The sequence below is a fragment of the Ambystoma mexicanum genome, chromosome 9 (assembly GCF_040938575.1).
Source record: "Ambystoma mexicanum isolate Mex_15411 chromosome 9, UKY_AmexF1_1, whole genome shotgun sequence".
NCBI classification, from domain to species: Eukaryota; Metazoa; Chordata; class Amphibia; order Caudata; family Ambystomatidae; genus Ambystoma; species Ambystoma mexicanum.
Window position 1 is genome coordinate 970,180,170 of NC_090931.1, and position 20,156 is coordinate 970,200,325.

Consider the following 20,156-nt stretch of genomic DNA (forward strand, 5'->3'; position numbering starts at 1 on the left):
CTTTTATGATTCTTTCCTTTATCGCCTCAAAAGCGGTCTTTTGCTCCTGGCACCAGCTGAACTCAGCTCCTTTTTTTAGTAACTCTCTTAATGCTGCAGTGGTTTCTGAGGAATTGGGGACAAACTTTGCACGGTTTTCGGTGAGGCCTAAGAAAAATCTTAATTCATCTCTGTTGGCTGGTGCAGGGGCCTTTATGATTGCCTTGCTTGAAATCTTATATCCCAAATACTCCACTTCACTGGCCTTGAGCACACATTTATCGTATCTCAGTCTCACTCCCGCCTCTTGTAACTTGGTGAGAACTTTCCTCAGTACCACGTCATGGGTTTCAACATCTTCAGAGTAAATGAGAATGTCATCTTGAAGGTATGAGACATTTTCAATGTTACGTATTAGTGAGTCCATCATTTGCTGAAATGTGGATGCAGCAGAAAACAACCCGAATTGCATTGTTAACTGATAGGTACCAAAAGGAGTGATGAACGCTGACAGTGGTCCTGACTCTTTGTGTAAATAGATCTGGTGGTATGCATGTCTCATGTCCAATTGAGAGAACACCTTTGCATCCCTCATCATCATCTCTGACGCCTCTAAGAAGTTACACTATCAGCTGCACCTCCTCTGAGGTATTCTTCCTTTCCTCTCCTTCCCCCAGAAGCTCACTCTCTCCAGAGCCTTGGTTCTCTCTAGGCTGGACTATTGCAACAGCCTCTTTCTAAATCTGCCTGCTTCTACTCTCTGCCCTCTGCAACTCATCCAGAACAGGACTGCAAGACTTGTCCTTGGCCTCAAGCCCTAGGATTGTATCCCTCCGGGACTGAAATCTCTGCACTGGCTCCCTGTGGCTGCGAGGATTAAGTTCAAAACCCTCTGCATTATCCACAATGCCTTCTGGGGTATGGGGCCTCAATACCTTCAACTCTCACTTCCTAAATATCTCCCTTCTCGTGCTCTCCGCTCATCTGCCTCCAACTACCTCAGGGTCAGTTGCTTCTCCAAGCAACGAGTTGGTGGTAGATCTCTTTCTTCGGCTTGGGCCTCCCTCTGGAACAGCCTCCCTGAAACTTGAGGAGAACCATCTCTGGTTCTGGAAGCACCTCAAAACCTTTCTCTTTTCTTCTGTTTTTTCTCCTCCTCTCCCCCGCTGACTTCCTGGCTGAAACTGATTCTGCACTGGTCACCTGGTCACCCTCTGATCTCGGGCCCAGGTCCCCTCCCCCAACCAGTTGCACCCCTGCACTGCCTTCCTGGCAACCCCCGCACTTGAGACTGTTTTCTGTATCCCTAACAATCCCACCACCACCTGATGTCTGCACTTATCCTTGCACTTGCCACCAACGGGCCGTTTTTTGCTTATTGTTATTTATTCTTTTTCCCATGTACTGCACTTCCTCTACCCCTAACATGCACTTGTGTGATCTGAATGACACCTGGCCTAGTAGGATCGTTGTCTCTGTCTCCCCCTCAGTTCCCCCTGCCTTGCCTCGTTGCGCCTTGTGTATAGGCGCGTTATAAATGCCATATCATATTATATCATAAGGATCAACTTGTTGATACTGGAGAGGGTAACTGTCTATAATGACTTTTAAGTTCAAACAGCATAAATCTATGCACACCCTCAAGTCAGCACTGCCGGGCTCAGCCACTCAAACGACTCCACCATCTTAATTGTGCCTTCCATAACCATCTTCTCAAGTTCCACTTGCAACATGCCTCTTGCCGTTGCCGGTACTGGTCTCACTTTGTGCTTGACAGGGATTGCATTCTGCTTCAGCATGATCTTGTGCACATAGTTCTTAATTCTACCTGGTTTGTCGGAGAACAATCTGAGGAATTTGTCTCTTGGCAACAGCACTCTTCTTGTGCTCACTGACAGCACGTCATCCTCTTTGCTGGGATGCAGTTTAATGTTTAGTTTCGCCTGGTCATCCCAGCCTAATACTGCCAGGCCTTCCTCTGAAAAATATACTCTGGTCTTCCTTACCCTGCCTTTATATTTGAGGTGCTTCCAAAATCAGTGGGCTTGTGTTTTGTATGCAACACTTCCACCCTGTTCCTGCCCACCATGTTTTTGTAGGTGCAAATGGGTAATGTTGTTAAATCTGAACCTGAGTCAGCCATCATTCTCGTCTCATTTCCATCCACTTTTATGGTGCAGTGTGGCTTTTCACTTCTGGCTGTGGAACTGCTAACAATTATGATGAGAGGTCTGCCTTCAACTTCTTATGAATCTTAGCCTCTTGCTTCTGCATTCTCACCAGCCAACGTCACTTTCTTGCCACGCCATTTACAAGCGACTCAATGGGTCCGAATCTCCTGCAACTCGAATACTCTTTGTTCCTGACAGAACAGTCTGCCATTGGCCAGGTGACGGGTACTAGTGCACTTGTGGCATTTCAAAGGTTCCTTTTTCCCCCATTTCTCGTCTCTCACTTCGGATTGTGGTTTCTCCCTTCTCTTTCTGTACTGTACGGCATGAATGTCTGCGGCGGGTAGGTTTCTGGCCCATTACTTGCACATGCACAGTGTCTCCTCCACAGCTCTGGCGATTTGGACAGCCTTGTCCAGCTCCAATTCCTTCTCTAGAATAAACTTGTCCTGGACTTCCCATGTCGCAAATCATATTCTCAGCATTGTCTCCGAAACTGCATAGTGCAGCCAATTCCCGCATTTTTGTCACATAATCGTCCACTCGCTCTGTAGGCTCTTGCTTCCGGCCATATAACTGATCCTTTGTAGCATGGTGCTCTCTTTGCTGGAGAATCGTTTGACTATTTTCCGTACTGCCTCCTTGTACACGTTTTCAGTATATCATCTTCAATCACTTGAGGGTTCAGACTGGCAAAGATTCTTTGTCCTTCCACCCCCAGTGTATTGAGTAGCATGGTACTCTTTCTTTCAGCAGCGTAATCCGCACCTCCCACTGCGTCCACGTACGTAATGACCAGCGGTTCCCACTGAGGCCATATCATCACAGGCCTAACAGCTGCTTCCAGGAACACTGGGTGGTATTGCATGTTGCATCGTGCCTGCTGTGAGTCAGTTTCTACTCCCTCGTCACCGTTTATGTTGTGAACAAAAGCACCATACTTCTGGGTATGAAGAGTAACAGCTTTTAATTGCTCTTTGAAGACTCAACTACATACAGGCAACAGGTGCTTCACTGCTGCTATTTTCATTCAAATCTGTGATGAATCTTACCACTCAATGCAGGTATAATGGACCCTCAGGCCTCCAAGTAAAGAGGAGCACTGGGAAGCACAAGCTTGACACTCTTTACTTTACTAATTTTAACTAGCTCCTCAGAACCCGGAGGCATATGGGCGCAACAAGGTCTTACAATCAAACATAGAAACATGGAGCTCAGTTTATGGGAATCTGTGGGGCGTGGTTACCATAGAGGCAGCTAGCAGGTTAGTTGAAGAGATATGTTTTTAATTTTTTCTTAAAGTATGTGCTTCAAGTCCATCGTGGCGCACGCCACCTCCTCACGTGCAGCCTCGAGTCTTGTGAGAGTAGGGGCGATTCACATCTTGCGAGTTCAAGTCCCTAAAGACTCCTTTGCTTCTGGTGCCATGGGTCCGTTTGCAGGCAAGCAGCCCAGAGTAGAGGGCAGTCTACTTCTGGGCAGCAGGAGCAGTGAGGGCAACCATGGGGCTCAAAATGCAGCACCCCCCCTGACTCAACGGGCTGCCATGGGTGGACAGCAGCGTCTTCGTCTTCTCTCTTTCATCATAGGATGCCTGGTGCGGTGCAGAAACAGAACACGGCTCCTAATGCAGAGCCCTGCTTCAGTTCTCTTTTTTCTCTTCCTTCCCATCATGCAAGATGTGGCAAGGCTTGCTGGCAGCACCTGTCCTATGTTTTCTTCTTGTCAGCATCCGGAGCATGGTGAGAGAAGGCGGGTGGGGAACTCAAGCGCTGCTCATGGAAAGGGTGTGGGAGAGCCGATGACAGGAGTTGGAGGAGTTGGGAAGCAGAAAGGCAATACAAGCGAGCAAGGGGAAGGAGAATGACCTGCACGGACTATGGGCAGAAATAAAGATAAGAGACAAACTTTCATTCCATTTCCATATATTGTTTCACTTCATGTCCTCACCACAGAGGACACGATCATTAGCTAGCAAGGTGTTCAGAAGAGGTTGCAACTGTCTACCCTTGCTATGCTTCGTTCCGTGTGCACATCGTCATCCACTGCCACGAGTGTCATAGACCCATTCTCTTCAGTTCCACAGCTCCTCTGTCACAGCATGCCGTAAGTGGCCAGCATTGAAGATACTGAAGCTGAGCTCACAAGTTGGTGATCTCCCCAACCAGCGAGGTTGAAATTCAATGCACTGCACTCTAGAATGAACCGTGTCACCACACAGGGGCCATCTTGGCGAGGACAATTAATCCAGGGCAGTCACTGCACGTCCTCACATGATGGGCATCTTGCGTGTGGGCATCATCAATGCAATGCAGACGGAAAACAACAAGAACATTTCCGGGGGGCGATTTATACAACTTATTTTCTGAACTCTCCTGCATATGATGTACACTTGTCTCACATTATCATCACCTTAGATTCAGCATGTCTGAAACAGACAAGCCAGAATTGACCGCATGTCATCGTCCTCTACCATTTGCCTTGTCTGATTCCCAAGCGCTTGGGCCCAAATGGGAGAAATGTCTCTGGCGAAAAATAGGGAAGCAAGAAATAAAGCTACGGAGGCCCTCTGACTTTTTAAAGAAAAGGAATATCTCAAATCACCTTCTGGACAAAAGTTGCAGGCCCTCATTAAAACCAAATTAGAATATAACAGGGAAACCTCCAACAAAGCCTCTGGTCTACTCCTAAAAGAGCAATCTAAGTTTTTGGGGGGAGCCAATAAGACAGAAGCACTGCTGGCTTCCTACTTAAAGACCCACTAAGTACTAAGAGGGGAAAGTAGAACCACAGTAAAAGACAAAGAAATTGCAAAGGAGTTTGCTAACTTCTATAGCCTCCTATACACCCCAGGGAGACACCTTCGGCCTGCAGCATTAATGACTACCGAACCAGCACAGCGCACCCTACAAGTTATGACATTCCCCCAACTGAATTTGCAGAGTTAAAGAGATCACGATTGCAGAAGTCAGAGAGTCAGTACACAAGTTGAAAAAGGAAAGGCACCAGGACCTGACAGACTACCTGTGGATTTCTTCCAAACCTTCATAGACATTCTGGCCCTTGACTACAACACCCTCTTTTTACTTTACCAGACAGGGAAAGATCTGAGGGGGACCTTTTGCAAGGCAATGGTTCACATGATCCCAAAACCCAGGAAAGATCAGCTCCTCTGCAAAAACTATAGGCCTAACTCCCTAAACAACACTGAGGCAAACCTTTTTGCAAGAGTATTGGCAATGCGATTAGATCCTCTCCTCCCTAAGCTATTCCACAAGGACCAATCTGGTTTTACCAAAGGCAGAGTCTCGGTGACCAATACCCTCCTACTTTGTGAAATCATAGACTTGGCAGAATCGGTAGATAAATCATGGGCGGGGTGGAGTGTTTTTTTTAACAGAAACATTGAGATGGCATGAATTTGGTCTATAGATATTTTCCACGTTACCTACTTTATACCAACACCTTAGGTCTACGGTTTTTGCTAATGGTGTGCTTTCGTCCTACTTTACACTGCACAAAGGCACTAAACAGGGATACCCGCTTCCACCACTCCTCTTCATTCTATCACTTGAGCCGCTGCTCCAGCAAATACGAATGAATGACGCTATAAAGGGAGTAGGTTCAGAAGATTCCAGGTTAAAGTGTCAGCCTATGATGATGACATTGTAGCCTATATGGAAGATCCCATTCCATCCCTGCCCGAATTCATCAAGGAAATAGCTAGATACTCCAAGATACTCCAAGGTATCAGGACATAAACTGAGTGTTGAGAAAACGCAGGCTATCCCTTTAAATAAATACTGTCTGAAAGCACATTTGGAGTCAGCAGGTTTTGTATGGCAGCAGACCTCGATCAATACCTAGCAATGCAATTCTCTAATTGCGTGCAAAATACAATATTGGTGCACGTGGACGCCATCGAAAAAGAAAGCTGAGTCCTTGCTAAACAAGTGGTTGCCTCTGGTTCTATCCTGATCGGGGAGGGTGGAAACCATTAACATGAGTCTCTCGCCAATAGTACTGTACCCCTTCTCCATGCTATCTGTGGAATGGCCGGTCACTCTATTCAAGAGCATAAACTAGCAGTTGGTTCAATACCTATGGCTGGGCAAAAAGCCCAGAATTTCTCTCAGAAGCCTTCAGTTACCCACCACACACGCGGAAGTAGGCCTTGCACACTTCAAAAGATATCAAATGGCCTTCATAATAAATCAAGGATTAAAATGGTTCGCAAGTTGCACACCTATAGAGACCACAGGCTGGCAGGATCTAGAAACCACCAAGCGACCCCATATCGTTCAGAAGACCTCCCTTACATAAAAGCTCATCCATCTATTTAAGGATTAGGTGCCATATCCATCACGGGCAAATATATATGGGACTGGGTGCTCTCTCCAAAGTGGGGAAGTGGTCATATACGACCTCAACCAATATTGATTAATGATAACATAAAAGTGGGCCGGAAACCCATACACTGGCCAGCATGGGTGAGGCGAGGGTGCTGCATTGCGATCATGTATGGTCCCCTGGAGGCATTAAGCCCTTCAAGTCACTTCAGCAAGCTTTGAGCATCCCTGAGGGGGAGTTTTTGAGGTTCCTCCAACTGGTGAACTGCACACGCAGGGGAGGATCCCACGACCAGCTAATCGCATATACCCTTGCAGCTGCTCCAAAATCGACCTCAAAGATATACAAATTGTTGAATACACCGGAGCAGATGCAACACCGAAAGTCGCTGGAGGCAGAATGCAGACCTCAGTTCAGCACATTGTGGCCTAAAATCTGGCCAAAGATAAGACACACCTCCAGGGCGTCTTCCATGATCCAGACCCTATATCTATACATATATTTGTGAAAGGGTGTTTGCATGTTGGCTCCAGCCCCATAACAGTTGGAGGGCTGAAATTGTGGCCCACGCTCAACATACCGGTCTATGGTGTACTGGCAATAGTGACATTTGACCAACCCCACCCATTCCCCCTGCACAGCGGTGGAGTCGGGTCGGGTCCTGTGCTATCAGTACAGGCGATTCCAGGAGATTGCCGATTTTGCGATTTTTCTAAAATAGGCCATTCGGACATAATACAACATACACAAGGCAATAGCAGACCCCCACGTGCATGTCATCTACAGACCCGGACAACGCAGGGGATATGGCTAGTATTTTATATAACAGGGCATACCTTATCCTCTCCGAGTTAAGAAAAAAATGGCAACAATCACCCAAAGCGCTCTGCTGGCCCTGCCAATCTGAACAAGGGTCCCTGACACAAGTGATCTTCACAGGCAAATTCACATCTCAATTCTGGAGCTCTATCTGGCCTCTGATCAAGCCCCCTTTTCAATTGTGTGAGTCATGTGTGGCACCGTCAATCCCGGTTTCTGCAGAGACCGGCATCAGGAAAAGCTGTTTGGCATCCTGTTGGCAATGGCCTTTAGGGGAATAATGGGGAATTGTAAAAACCTGTCTGAAACTCTCTTCTGTTGCTGTCTGGTGGAATCAAGTGCCCAAAGTACACCGAAAAGAAATCCAACTCTCCAGGAAGCGCGCATCTGACCCTAGGCCATGGAGACTATTAGAGGAGTCTTTGAGCGCCTCCGAAGTTCCCATTCAACGCCTTTCCTCCCTCAGGACTCTTGACATTACTGGAACCTGAAGGCTCTCCCGGAGGCCCACCCCCCCCCCCCCAAAAAAAACTGCAAACCCTACGAACCTCACAGGCCCTATTGAATTCTCACTCAGTAGGTGCATACCCCCTTACTGGCACTGCTAGCCTACTACAGTCTGTGATATGACCGACCGACCGCCTGTTCCCAAATCGTACTCTGTAATACTCTCAACTCCACCTGCTCCATCTTCCTTTCCCTCTTATGCCCTTCCTCCTCTTTAGCCCCAACATCATCCATCACTTTCACTAGATATAGAATGTAAGATACCGTGATCGTATTAATGGCTAAGTAGCAACCTGTTTAATAAACGAAGGAGACTTGCAATGTACCCTACTCAGCGAGTACAGAACTGCCAAATGGAGTGGGTATGCACATAATGCCTGCATGTACCCCAGAGGATAGCTTAGCGGCAACCTGCGCGCCTTGGAAGCAAGACAACACGAAACAACACAGGTTCGATCCCCGTGTCTGCGCTTAGAAACCTCTGGGTGTTTAAGCGCGTTATAAATATGCAACTAAGACAAAAAAAAATAACAATTACGCAACTAAAAAAAGGACCAATTCCTGTAACAGTGCCTCGATGCCCACGGGCTGTATGGAGCGCTTTAAAAATGCAAAACAAATAAATATACGGGTTGTCTCCTACTTCCTCTATATGTTTAAGGGCGACCAAAATAATGTATGTAATGCTATCTAATATTCAGTTGTAATAAGCGTGATCTGATGCTACTTGTACATGCATAGGTTCCATTAAAATCTGATAAAACAATTCTCTTTATTGAAGAACACCACATTACAAATCATCGAAATGCCACATTTCCAGTATTAACATAGAAAAGGACACAACCGTTACATGCTCTGGAGCTTTCTGTGGTCAATTGGAGGGGCCGTGTCCACCCTTACTTGCAATTACAGTCTCCCTGCAGGCTACAACATTTTATCTTCCAATTAACCATTCCATTTAGCGCTAAATGTCAAAAGATTTGAGTTTCCTAACCCACAATTGAAATTCTTCGGACATACCTTTTCGTGAATAGGAATGCATCCAGTTGCGGCCAAGGTGAACGCCATGGTACAACGTTGTGACATCGCCAGGCTTTCTTTCGCAGAGTGTTTTGCTGGAAGATTTCAGCTGAAAAAACTCATAGGAAAATATGGGTGGGTGGGTAATGGGATATAAGAGTCGGGTGTGTGGGGAGTAGGGACTACATAATAGCCCCCCAAACATGTTTTTTAAAACATACAATGAGTTTTTCCTACCAAAAGCTTTCTGCAACAAACTCCTCGAAAAAAAAATAGTGATGTAAGAACATAGAACCGAAAGCCATCATGGAAATTTCACTCCTGCAGAGGTCAGTGATGTTTGCTCCTTCCTATGCATGGCCAGCTATTGTAGAAAGTAGCTCCGAGATGTTGCTACTACAAGCCCACCTCTAGAAGAACTAACAAAACAGGTGTGCTCTTCAGATGTTTGTGGGAGTGTGAACACCCTTTCTTACAAGAGAAGCATGACATCAATGGAACACATGCCCTACTCCAATCTGTCCCTGTGAACAGAATTTACTTTTGATGCCAGCCCTGTTGGAATTGGAGCTATTCTTGCTCAAAATAAGTCTGAATGTGAGTCCTCAAGAAATGTGATTGCATATGCCAGCAGAAGTCTCTCAGAAGTGGAAAGCACATGATCACAACCAGAGACAGAGCATGTTGTCATAGTATGGGCATGTGAACACTACACATGTGTCTCGTCGGAAATCGTTTTACATTCATCACTGATCACCAAACCCTTATGACAATGCATGGCAGTCCAAACTGCAAAATGCCTCATGGCTCGAGCGATGGGCTCTACACCTTCATAAACATGACTTTCACATTCTTCACAAGCCTGGCAAAGAGTTCAACTCTGTGGACTCCATTTCCAGACATCCAGTGCATCCATGCTATTTATGACAATCTTTCACAGAGAAGTACGTCAATTTCCTCACCCACACATTACTGCGGGGGGGCCATGTTTTTGTTCAAAATAAGAGAACATATACAGAGTGATCCAACTGTGAGAAAGCTGAAAGGAATAAGCATATTGCAACGATGGTGACTGATTTTATCTGCCATGATATTTATGCACAAGGTTATTGTAGCAAACTTATTTGCTTTCAAACATGTTCATGATGAGCTTTCTAGGTAGTCGGAAGAGATGGTTAGTCCCAGAACCCTTTGCCTGAAGTTTGGCAATAATGCACATGAAAGACATTGTGGGGTGGTAGCCACCAAACCTCAAATCAGGGACACCATGTGGTTCCCAGGTTTGGACCCAATGGTACAGAAAACAGTGGGCACCTGCATTTATGTCAATGCTCCAGGAAACCAGAGAAACGAGAACGGTTAGCAATGTTCAAGTTGCCTGACGCACTATGGAATGAAATAGCTATTGATTTTCTTGGTTCTCTGAGAGAGGGTAAGTATCTCGTATTAATGGATGAGTATTCCCGATTGGTTGGGTTACCTCTTCAACATCAGTGTCTAATTAGTCCCCATCGTTGATAACATATCTTCAGTTTAGGGCAACCTAGTAGTCTACAAGTCAGACACTCCTTTCAGTGGTCATGAGCTTACGCATTTCATCGAAAAGCTATGGTCCATTTCGCATTCACGAGAAGCACTTGAATCTCTTAGAGAGAATATGTTGACTGTTCACTGAATTCCTGAAAACAAGTGTGGCCTTTCCAAACATGAATATAAGATGTGAGCTATTTTCTTGACTGAATATGATCAACACTGTTTTAATGTTTCCCAAGATCGCATAGGACATGTTCCATGATAGCTAAATATAGATTAAGAACCCGCATTTAGTCCCATTCAGTTTGTTCTGTACCTAAATATCCACCTTGAACACAATTGTTTATCTTTTCAAATGTTCTTGTAACATTGTTGTCTTTAAATATTGTGTATTTCAAAATGATAAAATTAAATTACATATTTTAATGCGCTTCCATTTCTTTTTGTTCAAAGGTTGCACCGAAAATTAAAGCAATGATGATGGAGTCAGGCACAACGATGGTGGGATATCAACCCCAAGGAGATAAAGTCAACTTCTTCCGTATGGTTATTTCCAACCCAGCTTCTACTAAGTCTGACATTGACTTCCTCGTGGAGGAAATTGAACGATTGGGCCAGGATCTGTAATCTATGACACCAGATCCCCATGTATTTATTTAATGCACTGTTTTCCGGGACTGGCTATTTTAAACAGTCCTCTGGAACAAAACCCTTCTATTTCCCTTTATAAATGTCCCATTATTCTATGGCAATCTAGCACAATGAAATGCTCAAATATATATGTAGGTAATTTATTAAAGGGAATTATATTATCCAAAAGTGTTGAACCCTAAATAAAGGCTGTTTGCCCTAGTTAGTAGGAAACTAATATTGACAAAGTAATAATTTAGAATTATGTGTACATATATTTGCACCTCAGGATTTCTCCTGCCAGCAGATGGCTTTAGATGTGTTCAATTGGAGGGGCCTATTTGCTTGGGCAGATAATTATGGTGTGATGTCAGCTCTTGGGTATGTCCTGTTGTTTTTTGTTCTCCCTCTCAGTGCATCCTTTTTTTGTTGAGCACACTCTTCGATTTTTTTCCTTCACCATGAATTCAATGCTATTTAATTTGACTTGGGAATTTGGGGGATTCAATTACTGTATTTAAATGAAGGGGTCAACAAATCAAAGTGATAGTATGCATCCACATGAACAGGTCCCAAAATCTGTCTCCTCCAGTGCCCATGTCAGCAACAGAGCACATGACTGTGAAACCCGATCGAAGAACGAAAAAGCCCATCTCACAAGCAAGGAGCTGGCAGGGGCTGGGTGGAGAGGATGTTTCCACCGTTACATCTGGTTCCCCAAAAGCAGGGGTCTGCAACCTGTGGCTCTTCATATATTTTGGACTACAAATCCCATGATCCCTTTTCATTGACTATGCTAGCTAGGACTGGTGCGATTTGTTGCCCAAAACCTCTGGATAGCCAAAGGTTGCAGACCCCTGTCCTAAAGTGTAGGTTTCCATACAGATTGGGCACCTCGGAAAATGTCCCCTTTTAGCAACTAACTTGGGTAGATGAGCAGCCCCTTGTATTCATACCGAATCCAAAATTGCATCCAATATTTCCAAAACAAGCATTGGGTTTGGCTCTCCTATGACAAGCACAGCCTCAAATGCCTGCGATAAGCTTAATACCATGCGTAAAGGACAGCAATAAAGTTCACACCAGTCAAAGTGATAACAATCCCTAAAGTACTTAACACACAAAAGATACACACTTAAAACAAAAAAGTGCAACACAGTGTTCTGTGAACTCAGGACATCTGGGACTCTTTCCTTTAAAACGATTGCAAAGGCATCCAATGGCAACAAAGCCACACGTGGAAATGACAGGGCCAGAAGGTGAGAATAATCAGAAGTCGCAGGGTGGGCGCGCTCCTACACATTTGCCAATCCCTTTTGCTCCTGTATGCGCTTCTCCCCCAACACATAGGATATGAGCAAAAGACCTAAACATCTTTCCTAGCCCTCCCTTTAATTTAAGCATGCGCAAGGACTCCCTCGCAGATTATACAAATATAATGCACCAAATATAACAAAAACAATAGCAGAGTATTACGCAATATGCAAGAGGCATGCTAAATACAGCCAGCGACTAACAAAACAATCCTTAGAATGTAGTATGTTTTCAAATATCCTTTAATTCTCTTAGAAAGCTATGCTGGGCAATTCATTCAGTGGCCCGGTGGAACATGTGAACATCCATCTCACCGGCCCAACCAGAAATGTCCCTGTTTAGAATGTCTTTGGGGCTCATTATGGGTCTGGCGGTAACCGTGCCGGTGCTGCTGGCAGATTGCTACTGGACCCGTAAATATTTACCGGCGCCTGACTTCAAGGTGCTACCGGAGTATTACAACCCGGCGACCTGGAAAGCCAGGCGCCGGTAAAATGTTGTTCCCCATTCCCTCCATGGGAATGGGGACACGGGCGCACCAGCACCGTTCCTAACGGTGCCGGCGCTTCCGTGGCGGTCTACCTACTGTAGCCGCTGTGCCCGGCAGGGTCAGACCTGTCGGGCATGGCACTCCGGCAGTGAGACAACTACCGGCACCGTTGTTTCCGGGCCAGCATACTTGTAATGTGCCCCTTTGTGTTGGTTGTACCCCCTGGGACTAAATGGGTATGCACAATATATAATGATTACATTCCAAGAAACTGATTTTCATTCGCTCTGTTCCCTCGGGAAAGAAGGGGTTGCAAAATGCAGTCAAACCTGTGCTCTCCTTCCTTACTCTGACCAGTGGCAAGTAGTCTAGGGGGACATCTGGTGATATGCCAGGTGTTTCTGGAAGTCTAGGCGGGCCCACCCTACTGAACTGCAGGTACACCAGCCTGGCAGCGAGATCTCCATATGTCCCTGCAGATGGGTCCACTTTTGCCTCACTTGGGAGCAGTGTAAATAAAGCACAATAACCGAGTATCACATATATTCTCCATGTGCACAACATCTGGGATGGGGGGGGTGGGTGATATGCGCAAAATGTTCAATTGTCCCCTGTGAGCCTGGTGGCCACAACAAGCATTTTTGCTTTGGCATTAACTCGGAGATATATGAAACATGGGCCTGCAACCCACGCATCTTCAGAATAGCGTAGCTCAGCGGCAGTCAATCTGCCGTCCTCCGGCTGTTTGGCCTACAACTCCCATGATTTCTCACCGTGGACGATGCTGGCTGGGGCTGCTGGGAGTTGAAGGCCAAAGCATCGCCAGTGTAGCTCTTGCAGAGGCCTACTTTAGTTAAACTGATCCAATCTTAGTTCCCAAAGGAGAAAATAGTGCACTTTCGACAATGAGTCAAATATGTAGAGTGGACTGCAGTATGCTATTGGTGAAAAGGCACAACTATGTAGGTGTGAACCTCAAGCAAGTGAAATAAGCACAGAATATGCCTAGTCACGTGCTAAGACACACCTATCCATAATATGATATAATGACAGTGTGTTTTCGATGGGTTTAGGCACAATTTCTTTTCTCGAAAAAACCCCATCGAAAATGTTTATTTTTATTTGTGGGGGTTCCCCCAAACCCCCTCTCCTATTAATGTTACACTATTCCCTACCCCACCCCTTTCCTTATATACCATTAACCACAACCCCCTATCATTTTCAATAGGTTTTATCGAGAGAAAAGAATTCGGCTAAAAAGGAATCGAAACAAAATGTCGGTGGATGAACGTCGTAGCGTAACCAGGCCTATATACACACACACACGTGCACTCTTTAAGAGGAGCTATAAAGCCATAGTGAGGTGAAGGTGCTGCCAGTCGGCACAACACTGGGGAATATGTCCAATGAAGATGCAGCATGCTAGTTTCTTTGGACCTGAAGAAATTCCTGCCTATCAACGTAAGACGTATTGTTGGTGCTTTTCTTATAAACGTAATAAGTTACCGCGAAAAGCGCTGCAGAGCAAATTAGTCGTATATCTCCATTAGTGCCATATCAGGGGATAATAGAGGCGCAGGCAGTCGTGTGACAGGTATATTATTGCTGTATTTTTAGAGATTCATTTGTGTAGATTGTGTATATTATTGTCCAATGACTTTGTGAAAAGGGAATACGCGTAATAGTTTTGCAGTACGATAACTGTTGAATTGTAGGTATATATATGAAATATTTGCTTATTTATATGCAGAGATTTACCATGTAAAAGAGGTGTCTTGTATTTTCTTCCATTTGTAATGTATTCTATTTATATATAATTGAGGTAAGTTCTATCTAATGTTTATGGTATTTAAGTGTATTTGTGAGCCAAAGAAAACACACACGAATTAGTGGGAATTGCATTTATATAACAGATGCCTTTCAACAAGAAAGGGCAGAGTTCAAGAATGGTCCTACTGTAAATGACGCTAAGTGCAATAAATCCCTATGCTTTACCGATGTTTGTGAATCTGGTTCTTAAAGCGCATAATACATGCCAAGTGCTCTTATTTGCCGTCTTGTGAAATCCTGGTGGTTTCCAGAGGTTTCCCATGCGGATCGCCTGCCCAAGCGCCACAAATTTCATAGTGGACTCATTACAAGTTTGCTGGTATCCCGCTCCCGCTGGTAATTCTGGCGGGAAACCGGCAAACTGCCCCTACCATTTCTGCCGCCTGATATCCCAGTATTATTATGATATTCCAGGTGCCAGGAAACATTGGTAAATCCCCATTACTCCATGGATGTAATTGCAGGATTTATTTGCTGGTGGGCCAGATTTACTGCCAGGTCAGGCCTGGAGTAGATCTGTGACCCCCACCGGCAAACTCGTATTTTCCTGGTTCATTTGTATAGTGCCTCTTCCCATTGGTATGGTCACAACGCGCTATTAAGTGAATGCGCCTAGGGGGCTGGGGGTGCCAAAGTCCAGTTATGGGAAATTTGCGGAAGTGATAGTATGCATGTGTGCATTTAGGCCAGTACAAAGCTTTGGAATGGTGGCCAAGTCCATGCTAGCCACCAATGTCAAACTGGCATGTGGACGTGTGGTGAGAGCTAGTCTTGAGAGGGTATGCAAGAGCGGGAGTGTCATTATGTGTGTAGCTACCTTTCGGATTTTTGTTGTGATGGGGAGCTGCATTCTTATGGCAGAGGTCTTGTGCAAAGTGTCTTAGAGTAGTGTATGATAAGAGATGCGTGCGGGTCGGTGGCCGTGCCTTCGGCTAATTTCCCTAAGCATGGAGGGTGATAGGTTCAATACATTGGCTACACTCTAACAATTACCTAGATTTAATACATAGGTTACACTCTGGAATGCCTGTCTTGGGAGGATAGCTCAGCGGCTCGCCTTGGAAGCAAGAGGATGCAGAGCAACACAGGTTCGGTCCCCGATTGCGCGCTTAGAAACCTCTGGGTATCATATCACACCAATGGCCTAGATTTAGTTCAATGGCTATATTCTACATGCACCTAAAATCTTACAATGGCTACAATCAGCATGCACCCAGATAGAATACATATGGTAAATTGCAATTCGTGGCAGGACTGTAGGGATAGCAGCCATTTGAGGGAGTTGCCTTGTAGATTTAGCACCTTATGGTATACCAGATAAGCACTGGAAGTGTGTGGTGGATCATTGGGGGCAGACAACATTTGCTGACATTGTTTACGCTCAGAAATCAGGCATCCTGCACCTTTTCTGATCGGCAGCGTTCAAGTCTGGGGTACATGCTTTTTTCAGAAGTCCCTCCACTTTTTTTCAGAGGGCGCCTTGATATGCTAATTTCTGGTGACACCACATTCAATTGGATTGTTAATGAGTCCCCCGACTTTTTTTTAGGACTTGACCCCTGCATCTGTGAAGGTGCTACTCAGAGAGGCCCGCTTAGAGGGCTGCAGAATGCACCCATGCTTGGTGGAAGGACAGGTTGGATAGTTTCAAGAGCTTTGACTGGTACTAAGAGAATTTGACAACTGCAGTAACCTATGAGCTCAGGTAGGAGCAGTGCTTAATTTGTAAGAAAATAAGTGCCAGGGCACAAATATATTCTAGCAGCCCTGTGACACAATGGGGCAGATAGTGCCCTGCCCATTGCTGACACCACCCACGGCTGCTCCATACAGTGTCAACATATTTGAGGTTTAAGCTGCAACTCCCATCGGTTCATTAAGGGTGATTGATCCACTGTACTGTGCAATTTACTGCTATCAAACCACGTAACATATTAGTTGTATCTTGAAATATAACACAATTTTACATTTTTCTTTGAGCCACATCATCGTTAACGTTATGCTCTGATCCAATAGGTGGCAGGTAGAACATGTTAACCGCCTATCCACAGAATACGCAAGCAAACGTGCTTTCCTCCTATGGAAAATTGATTGGCAAATGCGAGAAAAATCTTTATTAAACTGATGAACTTGCCTGTCAAACACTGCAGCAAGATTTTCCAGTATAGGTGACGATTCATGACAGGCACTTCTCTTCGATATGGGCCTTTTCACTGACCTTACTCCTGTGTTGGGGCTGCGTGCTAGCCTGTTGTTGTCAACCCACCCTGCCAGTTATTACCGTACAGAACTTGCAGCAATGTCATGCAGGCTGAGTGGAGCAGTTCGCGGGCAAGGCCACCATCAGTGCCCAGCATGGTCACCTTCCAACTCATTGTTATTCCTGAAAATGGATAAATAGTCCTGCCAACCTGGGGCATCAGGTTCATAAATAACAATGAGCCAGCCCATGCAGAACACTGGCCAGTGCACTCTGTGGCTGATTGCTATATTACTAGAACTGACTGACAGTTAAAATAATAAAGTTGCCAAAATGCTACAGCATAATCAAGCTGGGATCAGAAATAAGTGCAAGGTCTCAGAAATCAGTGTAGGGGCTGACCCCTGACAAGCCCTCCGCCGCACCACCACCCTGACAAAAGGAAGCACTTGGCAGGCATCTAAAGGATGTAGAAAGAGCTGCCAATACGTTGTGTGCTTCACAGCACTTTCTCTAGGCAGCACGAATGTTCCGATACTTGCACTCGAACCCGTAATAAGTCAAAGCAAAAACTATGATGTCATACCTACATTCCTGTGTGAACAGGAAACAGTAAAGACAGACAGGAATAAAGACAGATGAAGGGTTGATCCAGGTGGGTGGATCTATTCTGCTTAGGGCCCATACTTAGGTGACTGCACTGTTGAATTGCTGGAACTGCACCTTGTTACGAAGGACACCAGGGACCCTGCTGCAATCAATACTAGCATTAATTAGTGATGACAAACGAATTTCTCTCTGCATTGTAACTGATTGAAGTCACATGCTGTGAGTAAATAAAGCAGCACGTGCTTCACACTATATTTGTATTGAGTTTTGCTTTCTGCTTTTGCTTAAACTGTGTGTGATTAACTGTGCATGTAATCAGTGTCTGTGGTTCTGCCACAACCCACGCCAAACCTAGCACAGATAAAGTACTCTCCACAGCCCATTTGGACAATTTTGAAATTACTGGACTTCAAGTCCCAGAAGCACCGGCACCCTTCATTTAGATACGTCAGGCGCTTTCAGCGCCGGCGCTTTCAGTGACAAGACGGTCTTGCGCCGGTCCTCGCCATCCCTGGGCGTCGGCCCAGACCCCTGCTCTTTTCTCTCCAGCTCTACCTCAGTACTCGGTAAGAATGGGAATTAAAGCCTTGGGTGATATATGGGTTGAAATACATGACATGCAACGCATGGAGACAATCCAACAACATGCTATACAAGTCATGGAACGGGGTACGATACATCCCCACAACACCCTACACTGCGCAGACCTCAAAAATGAACCTCTTCTAAAACAGGTGCATAAATGCAAATCAAGGAAAAACACTACAACCCGAAGTTAAACAATATCCTACATAAGTATAAAAGTATGTTTGGTCAACACGCATTCCCTTAACCAGCATGCACAAAACATACATGACCTAATATTAGAGGAGAACCTTGACATCATGTGTCTCACCGAAACATGGTTACAAGACCCTGTTGGTTCCACCTGCACCACCGCGGTCTCCACAGGTTACACCATACATTACACCAATAGAGACACAGGAAAAGGGGGTGGGGTAGCAATAATAATGCAAGACTCACTACTTATGTTCCCGTCTACCCTCACATGCCAAGGCTGCAAAACTCTTCACCTGAAACATTGCCCCTCCGACACTAACTGTGTGAACTTCGTCCTCATATACAGACCACCATCTCTTACGTCTGATTTCAACGAAGAGCTCACTGGACAGCTCAATCTTCTAAAAAGTCTCAACTCATCCATGCTGGTCCTAGGTGATCTCAATCGGTGGCGGTGTGACCCCAAGGATAAAAAAGCGATAGACCTAGAGAAGGCTCTAATCGATCTTGACCTTCAAGTTAAAAATGCTGAAGCCACAATGAATAATGGTCACCAGCTAGATTGGATCATCACGAACAATCTAGCCACCAATAACTACACGACTACTCCATGTATCTGGTCGGACCATAACAAAATATCTTTTACACTGACCTTGCCCTCTCCTCTTGAGGAAACTCAAATGAACCCAAGAAAACAAAATGTAGACATTTCAAGAAAATTGAAAGAGCACAACTTGTATCTTGCGTCAACAACATCCTTGCAGATCTTAGTGAGGACGATACTTGTGAGAAAATCATATCTAAGTATGAACAACATACTTCTTCTCTTATTGATCAAATAGCTCCCATACACCCTAAACAAGTTAGACCTAATACCAAACATCAGAAATGGTACACCCCAGAATTAGCGGCTCAAAAAAAGGTAAAAAGACAGCTTGAAGCTAGATGGTTAAAAAACCAACCACTAGCAACAAGGACAACTGGAAGGAACTCGAGAGGTCCTACAAAAGGAACCTTGTAGAAGTCAAAAATAATTTCTTTAATACACAAATTCAGACAGCCTCAAATGCCCCAGCCAAACTGTTCCAGATACTAAAATCCATCGACAAACCTGAATCGCTGACTCCGGCGTTGGTGCCGTCCCAAGCAGAATGTGAAAACACTCAAGCCGCATTTTGTAACAAAATCACAAAAGCAAGAGAAGTAATAGCGAGCGTCTAATCTAACAAAGCCAGATACCAACAACCACTCATGAAAAAGAAAATAGACCATCTAGATACATTTAATTTTCAGAAAATTACAACGGCTGACATGCTCAACACCCTGGCTTCAATGAAGCCTTCATCATGTGTAGAAAATATACTTCCGTCGAAAATCATACTTGAAAACGCTGACTTATTCGCACCTATTCTTACTAGAATGTTAACTACCTCCTTCTGGAACCAAATGGTCCCCAAGAACATAAAAAAGGTGACTATCACCCCACTTGTCAAAAAGCCCAACCTAGACCAACTAGAACCAGGAAACTTAAGACCCATAACTAACTGCAATTTCATTCTTAAAGTCATGGATAAAGTTGCAACTGCTCAATTTCAAGCTTATGTAGAGACCAATGAAATACTGCATCACCAACAATCAGGCTTCCGTGCTGCACACAGCACTGAAACTGTGATGCTGTACCTACAGACAAAAATGCTAAGTATCATTGATAGGGGCAACACTGGTCTGCTGATTATTCTAGACCTTAGTTGTCATGATGCCTACCCCCGGAGCACCAGGCCAGGCCCAGCACCCCCGGAAGCAGGCATCATGCCCTCGGGTAAAAGCCCAGCGGCCCCTTATAGGGGCTCTTTGGACTCAGTCCTGGTGCCTTTGGCGCCAGGCTCATGTTGGACATCAGTCCTGGCGCCATAGTGCCAGGGGG

At 45.1% G+C, this 20,156-nt stretch overlaps 1 protein-coding gene across 4 annotated transcripts in view; it reads left to right on the top strand.

The window, feature by feature from the left end:
- Positions 1-14,807, top strand: part of GAD1 (glutamate decarboxylase 1) — a 356,368-nt gene extending 341,561 nt beyond the window's left edge. For all 4 annotated transcript variants that reach the window (XM_069616186.1, XM_069616187.1, XM_069616188.1 and 1 more), the window contains one exon: positions 10,833-14,807. In XM_069616186.1, the coding sequence (XP_069472287.1) occupies positions 10,833-11,006 (174 nt within the window). In that variant the 3' untranslated portion in view covers positions 11,007-14,807. The remainder of the gene's footprint in view (positions 1-10,832) is intronic.
- The last annotated feature ends 5,349 nt before the right edge of the window (positions 14,808-20,156 follow it).